This window comes from Vicugna pacos, chromosome 6, assembly GCF_048564905.1.
Source record: "Vicugna pacos chromosome 6, VicPac4, whole genome shotgun sequence".
Lineage (NCBI taxonomy): Eukaryota > Metazoa > Chordata > Mammalia > Artiodactyla > Camelidae > Vicugna > Vicugna pacos.
Genome location: NC_132992.1, coordinates 66,589,338 through 66,607,799, shown reverse-complemented (window position 1 = coordinate 66,607,799; position 18,462 = coordinate 66,589,338). Strand labels below are relative to the sequence as shown.

The following is an 18,462-nucleotide window of genomic DNA, read 5'->3' as shown; positions in this document are numbered from 1 at the left end:
AGTCAGTGTGCTAGTGCTCTTAAGAAGTCCTTATTTATTCTAATGCCTCTACTGCTATTCATTTAACAATTACTTTTTGAGCACCTACTATGTTCCCAGCATGTTCTTACACTTGGGGAAACAGCAGGGAAGAAAACAGACAAAAATCCTGTCCTCATCATACTTACATTCTAGTAGAGAAAATGAACAATAAACAAGAAGCTGAACAGCATGTATAAGATAGTAGAAGGTGATCAATGTTATGGAGAAAAATCAAGCAGGGGAGGAAGACAGGAAGTGCCAGCAGTGGGGGTTGGTGGTGGGAGGGTCGCAATTTAAGGTAAGGTGGTCAGGGAAGACACCACTGAGAAGGTGATATTTATACAAGACTTGAAGAGGTTAGGGAATGAGCACTGGAGACATCTGGGGGAGAAGACTCCAGTTGTAGGAACTACCTGCAGAGGGTACAGTCCTGCGGCAGGAATGTGCTTGATCTGCTCAAGGCACAACAAGGAGGCTAGCCCAGTAGGTAGACTTTAAACCTGGAGAGAGCTGGCTTTTCCTGGTAGCTCACTTGGTTAATTCATCTCTCTAAGGAGGTCAAAGTCACAAGTGTAGGACATACTTGTTTACCAACAAAAGTCATCTCACCAGGACAGAAGAGATGGTCCCAAAAGAATGAATGATTTATCATAACTCTGTCCTTCATGCTGGTCTGCAGCCCAGTTCTACTGCTGTGACCTGTCTGCTTAGACAAACCACAGTCTCTGAACCTGTTTTCTCTTTTGCAAAGTGGGGCTTGTGTTTAATAACGTTCACCCCAAGAGATTGGGCTAATTAATATATTGTATAAAGCACTCTGTAAACTGTGATGTGCTATAGAATTTGTTCGTTGCTATCATTATACCATAAAACAACTTGGGGGGTTTTATCCAGCTCATGTTGGGTCTGTAAAGCCATTTTAATAGGCAGAGATAATTTCTTAGTTCTGTTTGCTAGGTTGCGAAGACTATTTCTACTTAGGTGTTACAGTAATCTTACTATTTGGGGTGGGAAAACTTCATAAGGCTCTCTGGCTGATCTGTCAGGCCATTTCCCAAATCTGAGATAATCCTTCCTCCCCGGCCTCTTACCCTATCCCACCTCGCCTTCTGTCTTCCAGCCTCACTGGAGGGAGTTGTGGGTCTGAGCCAACACCCTCTATTACCAGTTCCCATGGTGTGACCTCAGCTGGGCTCTCAGTGCTGCCAAATAGTTTTCATCCCTTGGTTAAGCCTTTGTTTTCTTCCTGCGGTGACAGCTCCAAACCCAAGTCCCCAGCCCCATGTCCACTCCCCTTGTTCTCAGCCGATGCCCTGGCTTTGACCACACTAAGAGGTGAAAATTCAACAACATAGGCTCTTCCCTGCCTGGACATTCCTTACCAGACCTCAGTCTACCCTTTACTTTCCCATCTTCTCTAGATCCAGAGCCAACACCATCTCCCAGTGGAGGGGATAACATCTTCTTGGGGTGGTGACCATATCACACCTTCTACACAAATAATTGGAGTGACCTAAAAGGATTTATAAATGAGGGGGTTGATTGCTGTACTGTTTATAATAGTAAAAACTAGGAAGCACCTCTATGTCCAACAAAAGGGGATTGGTTAAATTGATTAGCCGTGAGACGGCAAGAAAAACCTTATCAGCAGTAAGATCCCAACTTTTTTAAGAGCTCCCCCCACCAAAAAAATCAACAACAACAAACACAAATATGTGCATAGGGAAAAAAAGACTGAAAGGAAATACACAAAAATATAAACAGTGATTATCTTCAGGTGATGGGACTACGAGCGTCTTGTACTTTCTCTTAGTACTTTGCTGTATTCTGAAATTTCTACTGCAAACATATAGAATTTTTATAATTAGAACAAAAGGCAAAAACAGTCTTAACGACATTTCTCCCAAGGAAAGCTGCATGCAACTCAGTTCTTTCCTTTTAAATGCAGCCTTTCCTGGGTGGTGTCTGGTTGACAGCTGCACAGTAACTCTCGTTACATGTAAGGACTAGAAGCAAAGAAAACCAAAACCAATTACCATTACAGCGGGAACCGAGGCATGCAGAACGAAAACGCCTCAATGGGAACGTGTTATTACTAATTTTTTTTTTCCCATTGTGGGACAGGTGTTTAGGGGAATGTGCTAAAGTTGCGTCAGATAATTTATTTTTTAAAATACTTTGATTACTTCATTTTCTGCCTCCATTTTCATGGGAAATTTTAACATGTGAAACCATATGTTATGTTATGGCTATTTCATTTTACATCTATTTAATCTGTTTACCTGAGGCCCTACTGTGTGCCAGCACTGGTGGGGCAAGGGGTTGTCTGTCAGGGGTTCTCAACAGGGTATGGTGTGGCATCCCTCACCAGGGGCTTTGGAAGTGTTTGGGGGTGTTTTTGATTGTCAAAATGATTGAAGGAAGAGTGCTACTGATTTAGTGGGTGAGGCCCAGGGATGCTAAACGTTCTACAGTGTGTGGGACAGTCCTGTGAAACCAAGAATTGAGCTACCCTCTGTGTCCACACTCCCGGGGAGAAGAACAGAACTGGACAGTTGATGCAGACAGTGTCCGGGAGGGACAGAGAGAAAGGAGGGGACTTCTCGGCAACAGCCCAGCGTCACTGCGCTGAGATTTAGGGTTACTGGATCGCCCATGTTTTCCAGCAAAGCTAGAAGTGTAGATGATGATGTAAAATTTCCTGATTTTTAAAAAACACTGTGTGGGCCAAACAAAACACATCTGTGGGCCAGATTTGGGCCTCTGGTTGCCAATTTGCAACCCTGTCTTAGGGAAAGACACAGTCCCTGTCTTCATGAGAGTATAACAGAGCCCTTGTGAGTTCAAGTTCAAGTTCGAGAGTAGACAAACCTGGGTTCAAATTGCAGCTCTGTCATTCACTACCTATGATGTCAAGCAAGTAAACATCCTCCTAACCTCACTTCCCTACTCCATAAAACGGAACTAATGGGAACACTCGTTGGTCTGTCATGAAGATTAATCCGGGCAGAAGTCCTCATCACCTTACACATGGGGAATGCTTAATAAAGTAGAGTGATTATTATTATTATTAAGGATATCACAGTCTAAAATAAGCACCTACTGTGCACAGCACACTGTGCTAGGTGCTGAGGACTTATCAATGTGTATAAAAAACAGTCCTTGACCTAGAGGTGTTTTCAAGTCTGGAAAGAGAGAGATCCTGGATGTAAATATTGGGAGCCAGTCAGATAGAAGAATGTGTCCAACATCAGTCAGTTACAGGAGGCCAGAGGGGGGCACTTCTTGTGAAGGGGGATGGGTGGGGGTTGGAGTCCACCCAGAAAGAGAGGGAGGGGGGGTGCAGCCCAAGCAGAGGAGGGAGGATTAAATCATAACACTAGCTGAGTGCTTGCCCGTGCCAGGCCCTCTCTAAGTACTCCATGGGGCGGTAGGTATGCTCCTTTGACCTCATACATAAGGGGGATAAGGCAAGAGATGGGAGAGGTGCCCCGGGGCCGGGGCTTGGGGCACTGACTTCCAGGCCAGGGCACGGCAGAGCATCTCTTTTGTTGGCGGGGGTGAGGCAAGGAAGTGACGTGTAGGAGCGGTCATCAGAGGTCGGTGAGCACAGGATGGAGGGGAAGGGGAGGGCAGGCAGCTGACTTGTGGGGAGGTCCCGTGGGAACAAGCGGGGAGCCCCTGTGAGGGATGCTTTCTTTACCAGGTCTCTGGAAGGACGAAATCTGGGAGGTGGTGGGGAATGCTGACTGCCCGGGGGTAATGGGGATTTTACGGAGGGAGAAGAGTTTTAAACTCTTGTCTGGTCCCACGTCCGTGCTCCCCCAGCTCTCCTTCCCTCCCCTCCACTAGCATGTCTGTCTCCTCCATGGACCAGGCCTTGTGGCTGTGCAGGCCTTTTCCTTAATATTGTTGACAAGTTGGAAGCAACTCCTCTTGCTAATGTGCTGTTATTTTCAAATCTCTCCAGAAAGCCCGTACCTATTCCCTCTCACCCGCCACTTCTCTAGAACACAGATCACTGCTAGGATTGATGGCTTAGGTGCAGCAAAGCTTCCAGAGCTTTGACCCATCAGGGCCAGCTGATATAAAGTCCCATACTGCATACAAAGGAAGAGTATGCTTGGTAAATTCTGTGAAACGATGTTTTTTCAGGGGGAAATTGGTAATCCACTAAAAGAACAAACTGTTTCCAAGCACTCAAACACATTCATCATCCAACAGGCAAAATGCTGTTTATCCACAAGGCCCACCTGCTTTTCAAAGGAGAGAGGCCACCCCTCTCCTAGGGAAGATTTTGTGAGCTGTGATTCTGATTTATTCGACAGGATGGAGAGTAATGACAATCTGGCTGGGGCTGTGTGATTCCTGGGACTCTCCAGACCATAATTAGTCCAAACCAGTGTAGTTTCACTGCAATGCATCTTTAGCATGAAAGATTCCATGAACAATCATTTAATACCCCTGCCTCATAAATGCTGCACAACTGTTGGTGGGGGTCACACACCTTAAGGAAAGGACCCCTTATTCTGAAGTGAGTAAAATGCCTTTGCGTCCATATTTCTAGGAGGCAAAGTCAACAAGCGCCGAGTATGTGGTGGCCCGGACACCAGATGGGCCAGAAGGGAGAGGTGCAGCGTGTACACAGGAAGGGAGCAGGGCCGGAGATGAGAACTGAGGGGGTCTCTCTGTGCTGCGCCCTCAGGAGACGTTCAAGTCTGGCTAGTTCTTTGCCCGAAGCAGGGCAGCCTATGGCCCCTAATTCCCCTCCCAGGTCCCACCCCACCCCGTGAAGCAGATGCAGCGGTAGTTATCAGACAGCGGTCAGAGCTGACCGACATTCTTACAGGCTGCCTCCTAGATGGTGAGTTTCCCGTCGCCAGGGGTGATCAAACATCAGCTCAGAATCTCTCAGCAAGGACTCGGGCAGGACTGTGCTGCGGCTTCCTCTGTAACAAAGAAATACCTAGCAGACCTTTCTTTCTTTCCTCCAGAGCCTTCTATAAAAATGTGGCCAAGGCACAGACGGAGCACCAGATATGGGCTAAGGATCCTGTGGTTACCGGCCCCGTGACTTGGCGCAGGTCACTTCGCCTCAGTCAGATGGGGATTTAGGCTCAAGGAAATCTGAGTCGGCTCCTGCGCTGAACGTTCTATGACTTGTAGGGACAAAACCTGGGACCACTCCAAGTGCGACTCAAAACCTTGGAATTAGCATTGTCCTTCTGAAGACATGGGACAGACGGCTGGAAGCGTATCTGGTGGCTTTTGAAGGACCTGACATGGCCCTGGGCTCAAAGCTCTCTCAGCTCCCACCCCAACTCCATCCCGATGCCTGAAGTGTCAGCCTCCCAGTCCCAACTCCCCAGGGATTTGAATCCTCTGAGGGACTGTTCAGGGGGCCTGTAGTCAAATGCAAATTACGTCTTTAAGCACTAAAGGGGTGGGAGGAGGGATTAGCTGACAACCCTGGGAGCGTGGCCTGAGGCCCTTGGGAGTGACAGCCCCCCACAGCGGGAGGTCAGAAGGGAAAGAAGAGGGAAGGGAGAGCGCTCCGGAGGAGTTGGAGGCTTCTGGTGGCCCCCACTTCATCTCCAGTGTGCCCCCAAACACGGCCCTGGGTAGGGGCTCATCCCCAGCGCTCGCCCTCAGCATTGTCCTGGCAGGGTCAGGACTCCCAGCCCATGTGTCACTGGCTGCACTTCTGGCCCGCGGTGCTCCGTGCTAACCCGCAATTCTCCAGGCTGGGCTCAGAACCCAGCCACATTCCCCTCTGCTCCTCTCCTTCCTGCCCAGGCTGGAGAAGTTGGGGCTGAACACAAGGGGAGAGGGATCCTGATGGGCTACAGCTTGGGGAAGAAGAGTGTGGCACAGAGGGTTGCAGGGCCAGCTAGGAACCAACTCCAACAGAGTAAACCAAATCCTTCTCCCCACCCTCTCCCCATTCCACCCCACAACTCTTTCCAATCAGGGAGTCTAAAATTACCATATTTACAGCATCTGCAGCCAAGCCGAGCACTAAATGGGATGAATAGCTGTGACGCACGAGCTGAGTAGAAGTATGCAGCAGGGCTGGGCTGGGCTGGGGCTGGGCTGGGGCTCAGCTGGGCACCAGGGTGAGCCGCTGGGGGAGAGCGGTGAGGTCCCAGGCAGGGTGATGGACAGGACTCACTGGGCACTAAAGGGAGGTGGGAGAGGGCCGAGGAAGCCCTAGCAATGTCAGTCTTCTACAAAAAGGGAGAGATGGAGCAATTAACAGAGGGAAGGGGAGAGGTAGAGATAGAGAGATAAAGATAGAGGTAGGTGGATGGATGGATGCATAGATAGATAGATGGATGAATAGAATATGAGGACACAATGCTAACTTTAGAAAGCTTCTCCCTTTCCTGCTTCTGCCTCCCTCCCTAAGAGGAAACTGTTGAGACCTCTAAGACAGGATCCTTTAAGGGGTGTGTGTGTGTGTGTGTGTGTGTGTGTGTGTTGGGGGAGGGGGTCCTTCACAGGATCCTGGCTTTGAACCATTACAATGGGACACCTATGTCTGTGAGTTCCCTTCCCCCCAAGCGGCCTTTTCCAGGGATGCTCTGGTCAACCAAGCAGACTAAATGACTCCATTCATAAAAAGGGCCTGAAAGTCTGGGAGATGGAGTTCCGGGAGAGACCAAGAGGAGAATGATGAGAGTGTGTTCTGTGTCACGGTGTCCCAACACTCTGTCCCAGCCTGGCCTGTTCTTTCCCTGGGAGGGAAAATGCTCAGGACGAGGGAGTGGAGACTCATAATTTTGCAGATGTTATTTCAGAGAATTTCAGAGCTGGGAGGGACCTAAAAACACCAGAGAGAGGGGAAGAGATAGGCTAAGAGATCTGGGTGCACAGACTCAAAGATGAGGCCGATTCTCCCACCCTGGGGCTCAGGGAAGATTCCTGGTGCTCTAAGACTCTGAGTGAGTGGGACTCTCGGACTCCTCTACGCTCCTCCCTGCAGCCAGAGCATCTCAGCTTGGGTCTGCTCTGTGTCCTGGGCTTCTCTTTAAGTTTTGATTTCTTTTCCACAGCATTTTCAGTGATTTAAAGAAGTCTAGAAATCACGGACTGGTACCAGTAGGCAGAAGTGGAAGGTAGTAGTACATGGTCACTGAAAGGAAGGAAGGCTGAATGAGGGTCTGTAGAAACAGGGTGGGATGTGGCAGGGGATGCTGAGGTTAACACTGAGGGGAGCTCAAGACCAGCACTAACATGTGAACCAGCTCCCAGGGGAAAAACATCTCCCTGGGAGACTGGAACCAGCCGCCACCTGCAACCACCCTGCTGGACCTTGAACCCAGACCCCGAAGTGGGGACCACTTGTTAAGCAACCATCTAGTGCCCATGAGCCATGCTTGGTAGGAGGTGATAAGAGGCAGGATGTGCCAGTGTTGGAGTCGCAGCTCCAAGCTGAGGATCTTTAAACAGGCACACGGTGCAGCCCAGGTCTAAGTCTGGCCCTGCCCTCAGGCTCTGCTAGAATGAGAAAACACTGATAAACTACAGAAGAGCCCCCCTTCATCAGTGACATGGTAAGGAACGGGCAGAGTTAGTCCCCCAAGATGGCAACTCCTTTCCCTTTGCTCTGTCCTAGGTGGGGCCCCTATTTCTCAACAGTGGCCAGGAGTCCCTCCTCTCTCTCCTGCTATCTCTTAGACCTTGCCTTCTGTCTCCTCCACTGGCTCCTTTTTCCCACCCTTCCCTTAAATTATGTTTCCTCCAGGTTTGGGCTTCTGTTTTCTCTTCAAACTCTGCTCTCTTTGGGTGACCTTATTCTCTGCTGGCTTCATTCATCACTGAAAACCTGTGACCTCAGCCCCAGCCATCTCCTGAACTGCCACATATATTTCCAACCGTCTCCTGAACATCTCCAGTTGGATATTTGACAGTTGTCTCAAATCACACATGTCCAAGACCGATCTCATTATCTACGCTCCCTTGCTTCCCACGACAAGCCCCTCCTCGATGCCCTCCCCTATCCTTTCTTTCTCAGTGATATCACCAGCCACTCAGACATCCCAATGGAAACCTTAGCGTCACCTCTGACCCCTCGCTCTCCCTCAGCAAGGTCTGTCAGCGTTAATCCGAGGAGTCCATGAAATCCCTCTCCCTTCCCTCTGTGCCATGATGGCCCCAGATTAGGCCCTTAGTGTCTCTCTGCTACTACGACCCCTCCTTCAGGATCTCCCGGTCCTGGATCTCCTTCAACTTTAAAAATAGGAGACGACTATCTAAACACGGCTCACATTCAGTAAATATTTGCTGAGAGCCCACCTTGTGCCCAGAACTGGGCGAACAGCGATAAATATGACCAGCAGGATCCCTGTCCTCATGAGGTGCCCATCCCAGCTGGGGAGCCAGACAGGAAAAGCACAAACCTCACGAGTGAATAAAATACTTATAAGTTGCAGCAAGTGCTCTGAGAGGAATGAATCAGGGGCTGAGGTAGGAAATGAGGGGTGGGGTGAATATCTGCACCACCACACACATAAAGACCTTCGAAGGTCTATACTTACAGAACAAAGTTCAAACTCCTCAGCTTGGCATGCAAGGCTCTTGCTAGGCTGGCCCAATCTTTTTTCAGCTCCTCTTCCATCACCTCCTCCCTCCCTACTTCCCTCCACCCTACGCTCCATATCCTATTTATCTTTGAATCCCAAGCCCTTTGTTCCTGGCAAGTCAAAGCAGGTACTAAATGTCTGGGGAGTGAATGTGCAGATGCATGAATGATGGATACGGTTCCCTTTACAGTCATGCCCTCTCCCCTTTCTCATGTCTGCTCTTTGGTGAAGCTTCTTTACAACGGCTCCTTCCCCTGAGTCTCATAGTGTTTCTCACACTGCTTCTGCCCCAGGGACTTGTAACATTTGACTGTCTCTCCTGCTAGACTGCTTCGGCATTGAGGGCAAGCGTGGTCTTGTTCCATCCTGAAAAAAATGCCTCCCACCCAGTGGGTGCCCAAAACATGCCAGTTGAAATGACTGTGAAGAGCATGAAGCAAAGGGAAACGATTGTTGTCCTTTTTTGACTGTTTCCTGCTACAGCCTGGTGGCCAAAATATTTGGATGGAAAGAAGCAGTATGAAGACATCCACTGCCAAGTGGACAGCCAGAGGCACACACCTCCTCTTGCTCAAGGAACAGCTTAAAAGAGCCCAACGCTGTCACTGTGTCTCTGTCTTTGAAAGTATTTTTGCACAACCAAAGCATAGAACAATGAAGCAGGTATGTGCCCATGGAAACTTGTGCTCAAAGATTTGCCTGCATCCATATGAACAGAAACTCCCCTGGGTTGTGAGCTGGTTCCAGAGCTCAGCTTATCCCTTCAGGAAGTGTGAAGAACCAGCTCCATTTCCATCCTAGAAACTAGGGTACTTGTTTCTTCCCAAGGACCTTAGATGAAACCTATCTTCTCTGCTGTTCCCACATCCCATTCTTGGAACTCCCTAATTGTTATTCCCTAAGACCAGACTACTTGCACACAGGTGTCTGTGGGTCTTTGGCACAATCCCTGGCTCCTTTGGCAGGATAGGGGTGGGGAATGGGGAAAGTGGACAGGGAATCAGGCATAAAATTACAATTAAAAAATCTGATAAAAGGTAAGAATAAAAATAAGACGTAAAATTTCTGAATTTTTTCAGGCTTAGTGACTGCTCTCAGAAAGGTACTGGTCATGTGCCAATCTGCCTGGCTTTCCTCAATCACTGTTGATTCACTTGAATTTCACACCTCATCCTCCTTTCTTTTTTTATTTTCCCCAGAAAGCACCCCACCCCTGACCTGAGCATTTCATTAGTTCTACCTCCTTAGGGATCATTTCAGATTTTTTTTTTCTTGACAGCCGTATTTTATTCACTCGGGTTCAATGTCGCCAACCCAACTGGCCTCAGCCAAGCCTCCAAAGGAAATATGACCCACTTGCTGCGTCAGATCATTTGGAAATGGATACGATTGGCTTGGAATCACTCCATGCGGGGCTATAAAATTGCTCTCGCTCCTTCTAAGTGGGTTGGGTCAAACCCAAACTGAGGCAGGTTTCCAAGGAACGCAGAGCAAAGGACTGTAGTAAGTGGTGGTGATTCAGTCAGTGGCCTTCTTGCTTCTGAGTCAGTATTAACCTTCCACTGGCGGCCAGAATGCGTAGGCGGCCTTCACCGTCAAACAAAACAGTGAGGTCTTCAACACTGGGGTTCGTGAAACATTTTACAAGGGTAGCAGGGATGCAGGCTTGGTGTGAATCTCTTCATTCGAGCCAAGTTCTAGTCTAAATTTTTGTGTTTCCAAGATAAATGAAGGTTAGTTAAATCAATTTGGAGATTTATGTATCTTGTGCAAAGTTGGCAGTGTGTCTATACTTCCATTGGGCCAACACCACAAAATACTATTGAAATTCTCACATACATTGTCCCAAATCTCTTTGGAATTTCAAATGGGATTAACCTATTCTTTGAATTGACTTTACACTGTGTCATTTTGTTCTGATTACCTGAGACGCTGTCTGGTATAATAAAAGAGCCTAGGTTGGGAATCAGAAGACCAGGGTCAAAGTCCCAGCTATATCCTTCAGTGGGCAACTCATTTAATATGCGCCTCATCTACAAATGGGAATCGTGCTACATGCTTTGAAAACTATAAAGCAATATATAAATACAGGGAGGTTCTGTAACTGGCCTGTTAGAAAGCCTAGTTCCTACATAAACCAAACCTTTAATCTCATTAATTAGGATTTTTATATACCTTTTATTTGGGATAAGTCTCAGAAGCAAGCCATTCATTCTTGTACCCAACAGAAGAATTTGCTCCATTTTTCCATCAAGAACATCCTGGTAATGCTTGATAATCAATAATGTGCTTATATACTTTACTGAATGGCTTCTAGTTCCCAGACTTCGGGCTTCCAGGGAAGAGGGATAAAAATCTTTGAGTTCAAGGAATTCTGTCTTTGGGGGAAGATGCGCCTCTAAACAGACAATCATGGAGAAAAAGCGAGAAGGGGGACGTAGAAGAATGACAAGCTCTCTAGGGAAGGGGTTGGCAAGCTACAGCCCGAGGGCCAAATTCAGTCCTCTGCCTATTTTTGTAAAGAAGATTTTGTTGGAACACAGCCATGCTCATCTGTTTACACAAGTATTATCTATAGCTGCTTTTGTACTACAGAGGCAGAATCGAGGAGCTGTGGCAGAAACAGTACGGTCTGCAAAACTTAAGTATTTCCTATCTGGCCTTCTACAGAAAAAGTTTGCTGACCTCTGGTCTAAGGGAATCAGCTCTTGAAGGCTTAACTTGGGGTCTCAAAGTTGAATAGGAATTAGCCAAGTGGGGAACAGAAGAAAGGCATTCCAGTTGGCTGGCACAGCAAGTACAAAGGAGTGGAGTTATTAAAGGGTATTTCACGTTTAAGGAGAAATGTAGGGGAGGGTTTAGCTCAGTGGCACAGTGCATAGTTAGCATGCACGAGGTTCTGGCTTCAATCCCCAGTGCCTCCATTTAAATAAATAAATAAATAAACCTAATTACCTCCCCCTCCAAAATAAAAAAAATTTTTTTTTTAAAAAAGAAATGGTAACTCTCTATGGTACATGACGGGAACAATGGGAGATGAATTTCAAAAGATGCTGAGGTTGGACAGAGAAGGATCTTTTAAGTCAATGCTAATGTGTTTAAAATTAAACCTGTAGACTTTTGGTCTCCAAATGGAATATACATCCAGAGTTAAACAAGATGATTCACTGGAATTGAGGCAGAAATTATTAGAATTTAAACTTTACTTTTGTCTAAGAAATAAGAAGTTGGCTTTAAAATATTTAATATACATGCTGACAGCGGGGTCCTCACTCTGTCCATGGCATATGGCCACACGTCATGGGCGGTTCATGAGCTGAAGCATCCTTTGGCAAGATTAGGACTTGCATCACAGTGCAGAGGGGTCAGTGGTGGTTACCTCAGTCCTTATTCTTCTGCTATTTAACGAAATATGAGCCACAGCAGTTTACATGTTCTTGGTTCATTGGATTGTGGATATTATCTAGTTTAACCTAACAAATGGACAAGGGGGCTAAAAATATTCCTGCATAGGAACAAGATCAAAGATAATACTAGTAGTGTAAGTACAGGAAAGTAGTAAGAATAGTAGTACGGATACTTCTCTTAGAACAAGTTCTCTTCAGCCGTATTCTAGCTGAAAACAATGACCAAACTTTCCAAAGCTGAGCCAAACAATTAGAAAATTCCGAAAGAACTATTAGACACATGAATTTACATTCACCGTCATTTATGATGAACTTTGCCAGATGTGTTTATTGTGTTTTGTGATACTAGCTAATGGTAGTACGAAGAAACCATCACAATTAGCAGGATATTTTAAGCTTTGCTTACTTCATCTTTATTTCAGCCCTTAAAAAAATCTAACTTTTTGTATGTTTTATAATATGCACAGTGTATTAGTAAAGTAATACATGTACGTGGTGTAAAAAAATAAAAATACGTGTATTGAGAATACCTACTCAGAAATTGTTTACTCTTAGAGGGCTCAATCAAAAAAGTTTGCAGATTCTTTCTATAGAGAATAGAGAATCAATAAAGAAGAGATGGGATTAGGTTTGTTTGGGAGAAAGATGGTACAGGTTGCCATGTGGAAAACAGATTGGCGAGGGAAAGCCATGTGGAAGAGCGGCTACTCCGAGCCTTTTTTAAGTGCTTGGAACAAGGTCTTGAAACAAAAGGTGTAAGTACTAAGAACTGCAATCCACTCTGCCAGCTCTCCCTTCTTTCAGAAATGAGTAGCGCTAAGCCCAAGCAAGGTCACACAGGATTGCACCAACCATATAGCTTTGCAAGGACCAAAGTTAGTTGGGTGACATAAAAGCACAGAGCAGGTTTCAGAGATGAGGAAACATACCCTAAGAATACTGCATACTATCCAGACCCAGCTTTTCTCTCCGACCTCTAGGGGTTTCCAAGGCAAAGATTCTTCAGTCACAAGGGACATCACCACTGCTTCAGCCAGAGAGGCCATTCCCACTGCTGACAGGCATGAGTAATTAATTCTGATGAGCAGACACATTCTATCAAGACTCTGCATGTAGGATGTGGCTTCTGGGAAGGACTGTGGCATTTCTCCTTGAAAAGGGGCCAGGTATTTACTGATAACAGTCAGGACTCCTTAACCACCTATTCCTTGCCACAAAGAACTGAGTTGCTAGATTTGAAGAACTTAACCTACATCCTGTCAAGTCTTCAAGAAAAGAAGACGCTAAATTGAATTGGGCAGGATAAGGAACTCCATGGGGAATATGGGCCAGGCAGTCCCTGAGCAGGAAGCAGCACTGGTCTTGAGCCTAAACCTAAAGACCTTAAAACATCAAAGAGTTTCCTTCTCTGTGCTCCATGGAGAAGGGCACGCCCTCTTCCTTTCTGCCTTTCTCTTTAAAGCACTTGGGGTAGGGGGGAATGAAAATAAAAACAAGACTAATGCAACGGCCACCACTTTCTATGGCCAAAGATGGAGTTAGGAAGGAAAAAAAAGAGCACATTCTGGATTTCAACAACACTACATCATCTGGCCCTGCTCTGCAAAATCTTAAATCTTGTGCCCCAGGTGGATTCTTCATTCGAATAATATGTTTCCTTCTCTCAAACACACCATCCCACTCCACCCTTTGATCTTGGTTGAAATTCTACTTAACTTGGAGGTCTTGCAAGCCTCCATCAGCTTCATAAAGCTTCCCTCACTGCTCTTAAACCCACTCTCTCCTCCTTTTGGTTAGCCAGAGTTTCACATCCAGTTAGGGCCACCTTGTGTGTTTCTCTAATCATTTGGGGTCTCCCCAGCTGACTTTCTTGGCGGATATATTTCAACAGCACCTAGACCTCTGCTAAACCCAAGCACCTAGAATGATGCCAAACCCGAGGTTCAACAGCACCTAAAACCATGCTAAACCCAAGTTTACATGTACCTCAACAGCACCTAGAGCCCTGCTAAACCCAAGTTTACAAATACTTATTATTTGACCATGCAGTTAATAGTACGTGTCATTTAGAGAAAAGAATCATCAAGCTGGAGAATAAAGAACCCTCTCCTTTCCACATGAAGAGCAAGATCTTGGGAGGGTGGCAGGTGAATTAAACTGAATAAGAGGGAGATGGATTAATGACTTTAATGATTCCTGAGGTCAGAGCTTATCTCAATTGTCAAGGATTTCTGACTTTTAAGGAGTTCTGATGACTCCCACTTTGGTCTGTAGTGGACCCCTCGGTCCTTGAGCCTCAAAATGAGCACAGAGAACTCAGAATTCTCCTCTGTTTGACCTCAGAAGATTGTTTGAATTCTCTAGATCTTGTATTAAAAACAAAACAAAACAAAAAAGGAACAAGATGGGATTCACTCATGACCTGGAAGCACTTGGAAGGGGCTGAGAACAGACAGATCCGTCCAGCGGACTCTCTCTGTCTGTGTCACTTCGGTACAGCTGCTGGGGATGGATGCCAGCATAGACGCGCTCTTACGAGGACACATCCTGCCTGGGTTATAGGGCCTAAAGGAAATGCCGACATAGAAGATAAGCCTGACACCCTTTCTTACTGCATCCACAAAGAACAGCAAACGTGGGCGGCTTAGCTCACAGCAGCCTAGAAGATGTGGGGCCCTGTTGGAGGCCATAGTTAGCATCCTTTCACCCAGAGAGGGAAAAAAAGTCCCTCCTTTCTCACCCCTTCCCTAAAATTAAAACAATGAAAATCAGTTCTCATTATCCTGATAATTAAGTCCCATTCAGCCAGCTGACAGCGGCCAAAGAATGATTTTTCTGTGCTGCGCTGTGTGGCTGCCCTCCATGGCCCCATTCATGGGCCACTGTGTGCATTTAATCACCCTTAGCAGGCCGAGCTAATGAAATGCTGGGGCCTTGCCCTGCCCTGACCCTGCTGCTATTTCTATCTGAGCTCAGCACGTCCTTTGCTTGACAGTTGCAACCGAACAAGCAGATTTTTCTCTCCCATCTATGGAGTGTAAAGAGCCTATTTTGGCGGCCTGTGGGGCTGGGGACCCCGCTGGAAACCCAGTGAATGCCCCTGGAGGTTAACTTGCAAAGCTGTTTTCCAGACTGAGAGGCGGGGTGGAGGAGGGGGCAGAGCGCTCGAGACCCAAAGGCACTGAGGGCTGTAGCCCCCATGCACGGGGAGGGCGGGCAGGGGGCTCTTTCTGAGGCAGAAAGGGAAGATGAGCCTGGAAGAAGTAAGGGGCCAAGCAGCAGCGCAAGCTGATTTATCCTGACGCAAACCTGAACAAAGTCTCTTTGTCAGTTACCGAAAATCTCCCTCCCTCACTAGGATGAAAGTGAGAAAATCCATTCCATTTGGTTTCCAGTTCACAGTGGTGAAAGTTGGGGGATCCCACCGAGAGACTGCTCTCTTGAATTTCCTAGCTGTTGTTTTAATGATTCCCCAAGATTCAGAAGCTAGGGAATGGGAGGCCCAAATTATAGGATTTATCCATACTGAAATTTACAGAATTGCACTTAGCGAACAAAACAACAACAAAAACAACTTTCTTTGAGAGAAGCTGGAGAAAAGAGGCCCAAAATGTATTAAATGGATAAACAGGGTGGCTTTATAAAGAAAAGACATATCTACTGAAGGACTTGAATCAGGAGTGGCAAACTCCGATGCCCCCAGGGGCCAGAGAGGTCACCAAAATGAGTGAAGGGAGACAGGTGGAAGCCGTGGCCAATGAGGAGACCTCTGCTCCACCCAGAGCAGGCCACTGCCACGCAGCCCTGCCCCTTTCTGCCATACAGGTAGGCAGGCCCCGAAGGACATAATTTTCTGTGTTTGTTAAAAAGAGAAACCAGAAATCTCTATTCTTATATGGAATCTCGCAGTTGTTAATGTTGGAAACTAATTCAAGATGTTAAAGAAAAAAAGACCCAGGGTGCTAGCTAAACCAAATATGTTGGCATAGGCAAGCTCACCCCGCACATTCTCAGGGTCTAGGGTAGGAGTACAAATAGAGGCCCACGTACCACATGTCTAAATATTGAAAAGATGTAAATCAAGCTCACTAACTGTTAAACAAAATTGGCTCTGTCTGCCTACAACGAAAAAAAACCTGCCCTCCTAATGATCTGGAAGCCAGGTGTGAATTCAGAGTTCTAGGACACCTTGGAGGTCTTTACAGGAACGGGGCAGCAGAGGGAGAGCTGCCTTTTGGTCCCCAGCCCCTCTCTTCCCACCACAGGCTCCATCCTGCCTTGTAGGGGCCTCACACACCTGTGTGGACACTCCAGCCCACAAGCCCAAGCTCTGGCTACACCCCTACCCCTCAAACGACACCCTACCCCTCTGGCTCTGCCTTTGGCTTAGTGGTGCCCACGTCAAGGGCACAGTCTGTCCTTGGGAGGACAGACCCAAACGTGCTCGGAGACCCAGAGTGTGGTCTAAACGGAAAAGCATGGGCTCAGGGTGGTCACATCTTTTTGGTCCATGGGGTTACACAAGGATCAGAGTGGGGTCCTCCCCTTACCAGGATCTAAAAGTGGTGCTAGCAACAATCTGAGATCCCTGACTTAAATAATCAAATGCCTGGGAGTAAAGACATCTTGATTCTCGGCTTGGTTCTATGACTAAGTAGCTATGTGACTTTGTGTAGAGCATAGTCTTTTGATGAATCACCTCTTCTAACAAAATCATTTGAGAAATAAAATGAGATTATGTAGTGAAAATATTTTTAAAATAATACTTAAATAAAGAAGTAAAAAGAATGATTAAGAAATAATAACTGGGGGAGGGCATACTTCAGTGGTAGAGGGCATGCCTAGCATGCATGAGGTCCTGGGTTCAATTCCCAGTAAATCTGTTAAAAACACATACATCCATACATGTGTACATAAATTAATAAACAAACAAACCTAATCTCCTCCCCCGAAATAAAATAATAACTGCCACAGATACAAATTTTATCAAAGGAACAGATTTTACAAAGGTCTAACAAACACAAAATAGGTCATTAAAAATCTGTTTTATCCCAACATATGGGCTAAGTCAATAAGAATTGAAATGATAGTACTTTTCATTGAGGATCCAACCTCTTTTCCAACAATTCCTCAGGATGAGTCTCTTATCACACTGATTTTAAAGGCTATTGCAGAAGGGAACCAAACCAAACCAAACCAAAAGCCCTGTGGATTTTAGTGATTCACGGCTTTTTTCCCAAAACATATCAACTTTTTAATTAACTTTAAAGCAAGAGCTCTTTTTAGGGACACATGTGCTGTTATTATGATGTTATTCCAGAAATGTTGGGTTTGATTTTTAATGAAAGAAAACTAATGGGAAAAGTGGCAAAGGGAAAAGACCATTTAAAAGAGGAAGGAAATATTAAAATTTCCATAAGGATCTAAATCAATAACAAATCAGGAATTTTATTTTTAAAGACTTAAGGGAAAATAACTTCAAACCACAGAAGGAGACAAAATTGCACAAAGGGTAACTTGGTATACCAGGAAACATTTGTGTGACGGTAAATTTAAGAGTTCCATCCAAAGAAATATTGTTTGATATTGATAATCATGCCAAAACAAGCCTGGCCTGATACTAAAAGATACCTTTCTATTTAGACCAAGCCAGGACTGACTCTGAAAGTTCAGCCAGAGAGGAGATAAGGTTTTGAGAGGAGATAAGGTTTCGTATCTTCTTAAATATCCACGAAGGGGTTGTGAACTGTGGGGGTTTATTGTGTTAGAATGTGCCCAGTCCCCATTTCCCCTGCCTAACAACACCGTTTTCTTCTTGGAGGACAATCCCTTTCCTGAAGGATACAGTCTACACGGAGAACTGGTAATCAGGAAGTTTGGGATCCAAATTAGGCCAATCAGGTGCTTCCTCAATGGAATATGAGTTTTGAGCAGAGGGATAAAGAGACTGGAAACACTAGGAATGTCATCCCATCCAAATGGAGTGTCCTGACCAGACTTCCGTGACCCTTGTTGTGGTCCTTACTTCCTAGATTCTGGAGCTTGATTGCTTCTTGTCCATTTCTGGGACTGATTCTCCAGTCTTCCTTTAAACCTGTAGGCCCCCGACATCCTTCTTTTAAACTCCCTTTGGCAAACTCATCTTTAGCCAGAGATGCTTCTGCTGTATGCAACCAAAGAACCCTAGACACAATAGCACCGACGCACTGTGGGTACTGACCTGCAGTCCAATTGGCCAAGTGTTTATTGAGACCTTCCGTATACCTTGACCTCAAGGAGTGTGTATCTCACTGAAGGATGTGATGCAGAGGCTTACCACAGAAACAGTGGCACTGTCCCAGGTTACTTATACCCAGTTACATATATTCGGTTTCTTTCTTGGTTTTCCTGAAATGTTGGAATGTTCATTTAGTTTTTCACTCCAAAATATGAGCTATTCATAAAATGGC

The 18,462-nt window shown here is 46.1% G+C and overlaps 1 protein-coding gene across 1 annotated transcript in view; it reads right to left on the bottom strand.

Annotated features, from left to right (window-relative positions):
- Window positions 1-4,815: 4,815 nt before the first annotated feature.
- RAD51B (RAD51 paralog B) overlaps window positions 4,816-18,462 on the bottom strand; it is a 582,927-nt gene continuing 569,280 nt past the window's right edge. Inside the window, exon 11 of the mRNA XM_072963286.1 lies at window positions 4,816-4,970. Within this exon, the coding sequence (XP_072819387.1) occupies window positions 4,933-4,970 (38 nt within the window). The 3' untranslated portion in view covers window positions 4,816-4,932. The remainder of the gene's footprint in view (window positions 4,971-18,462) is intronic.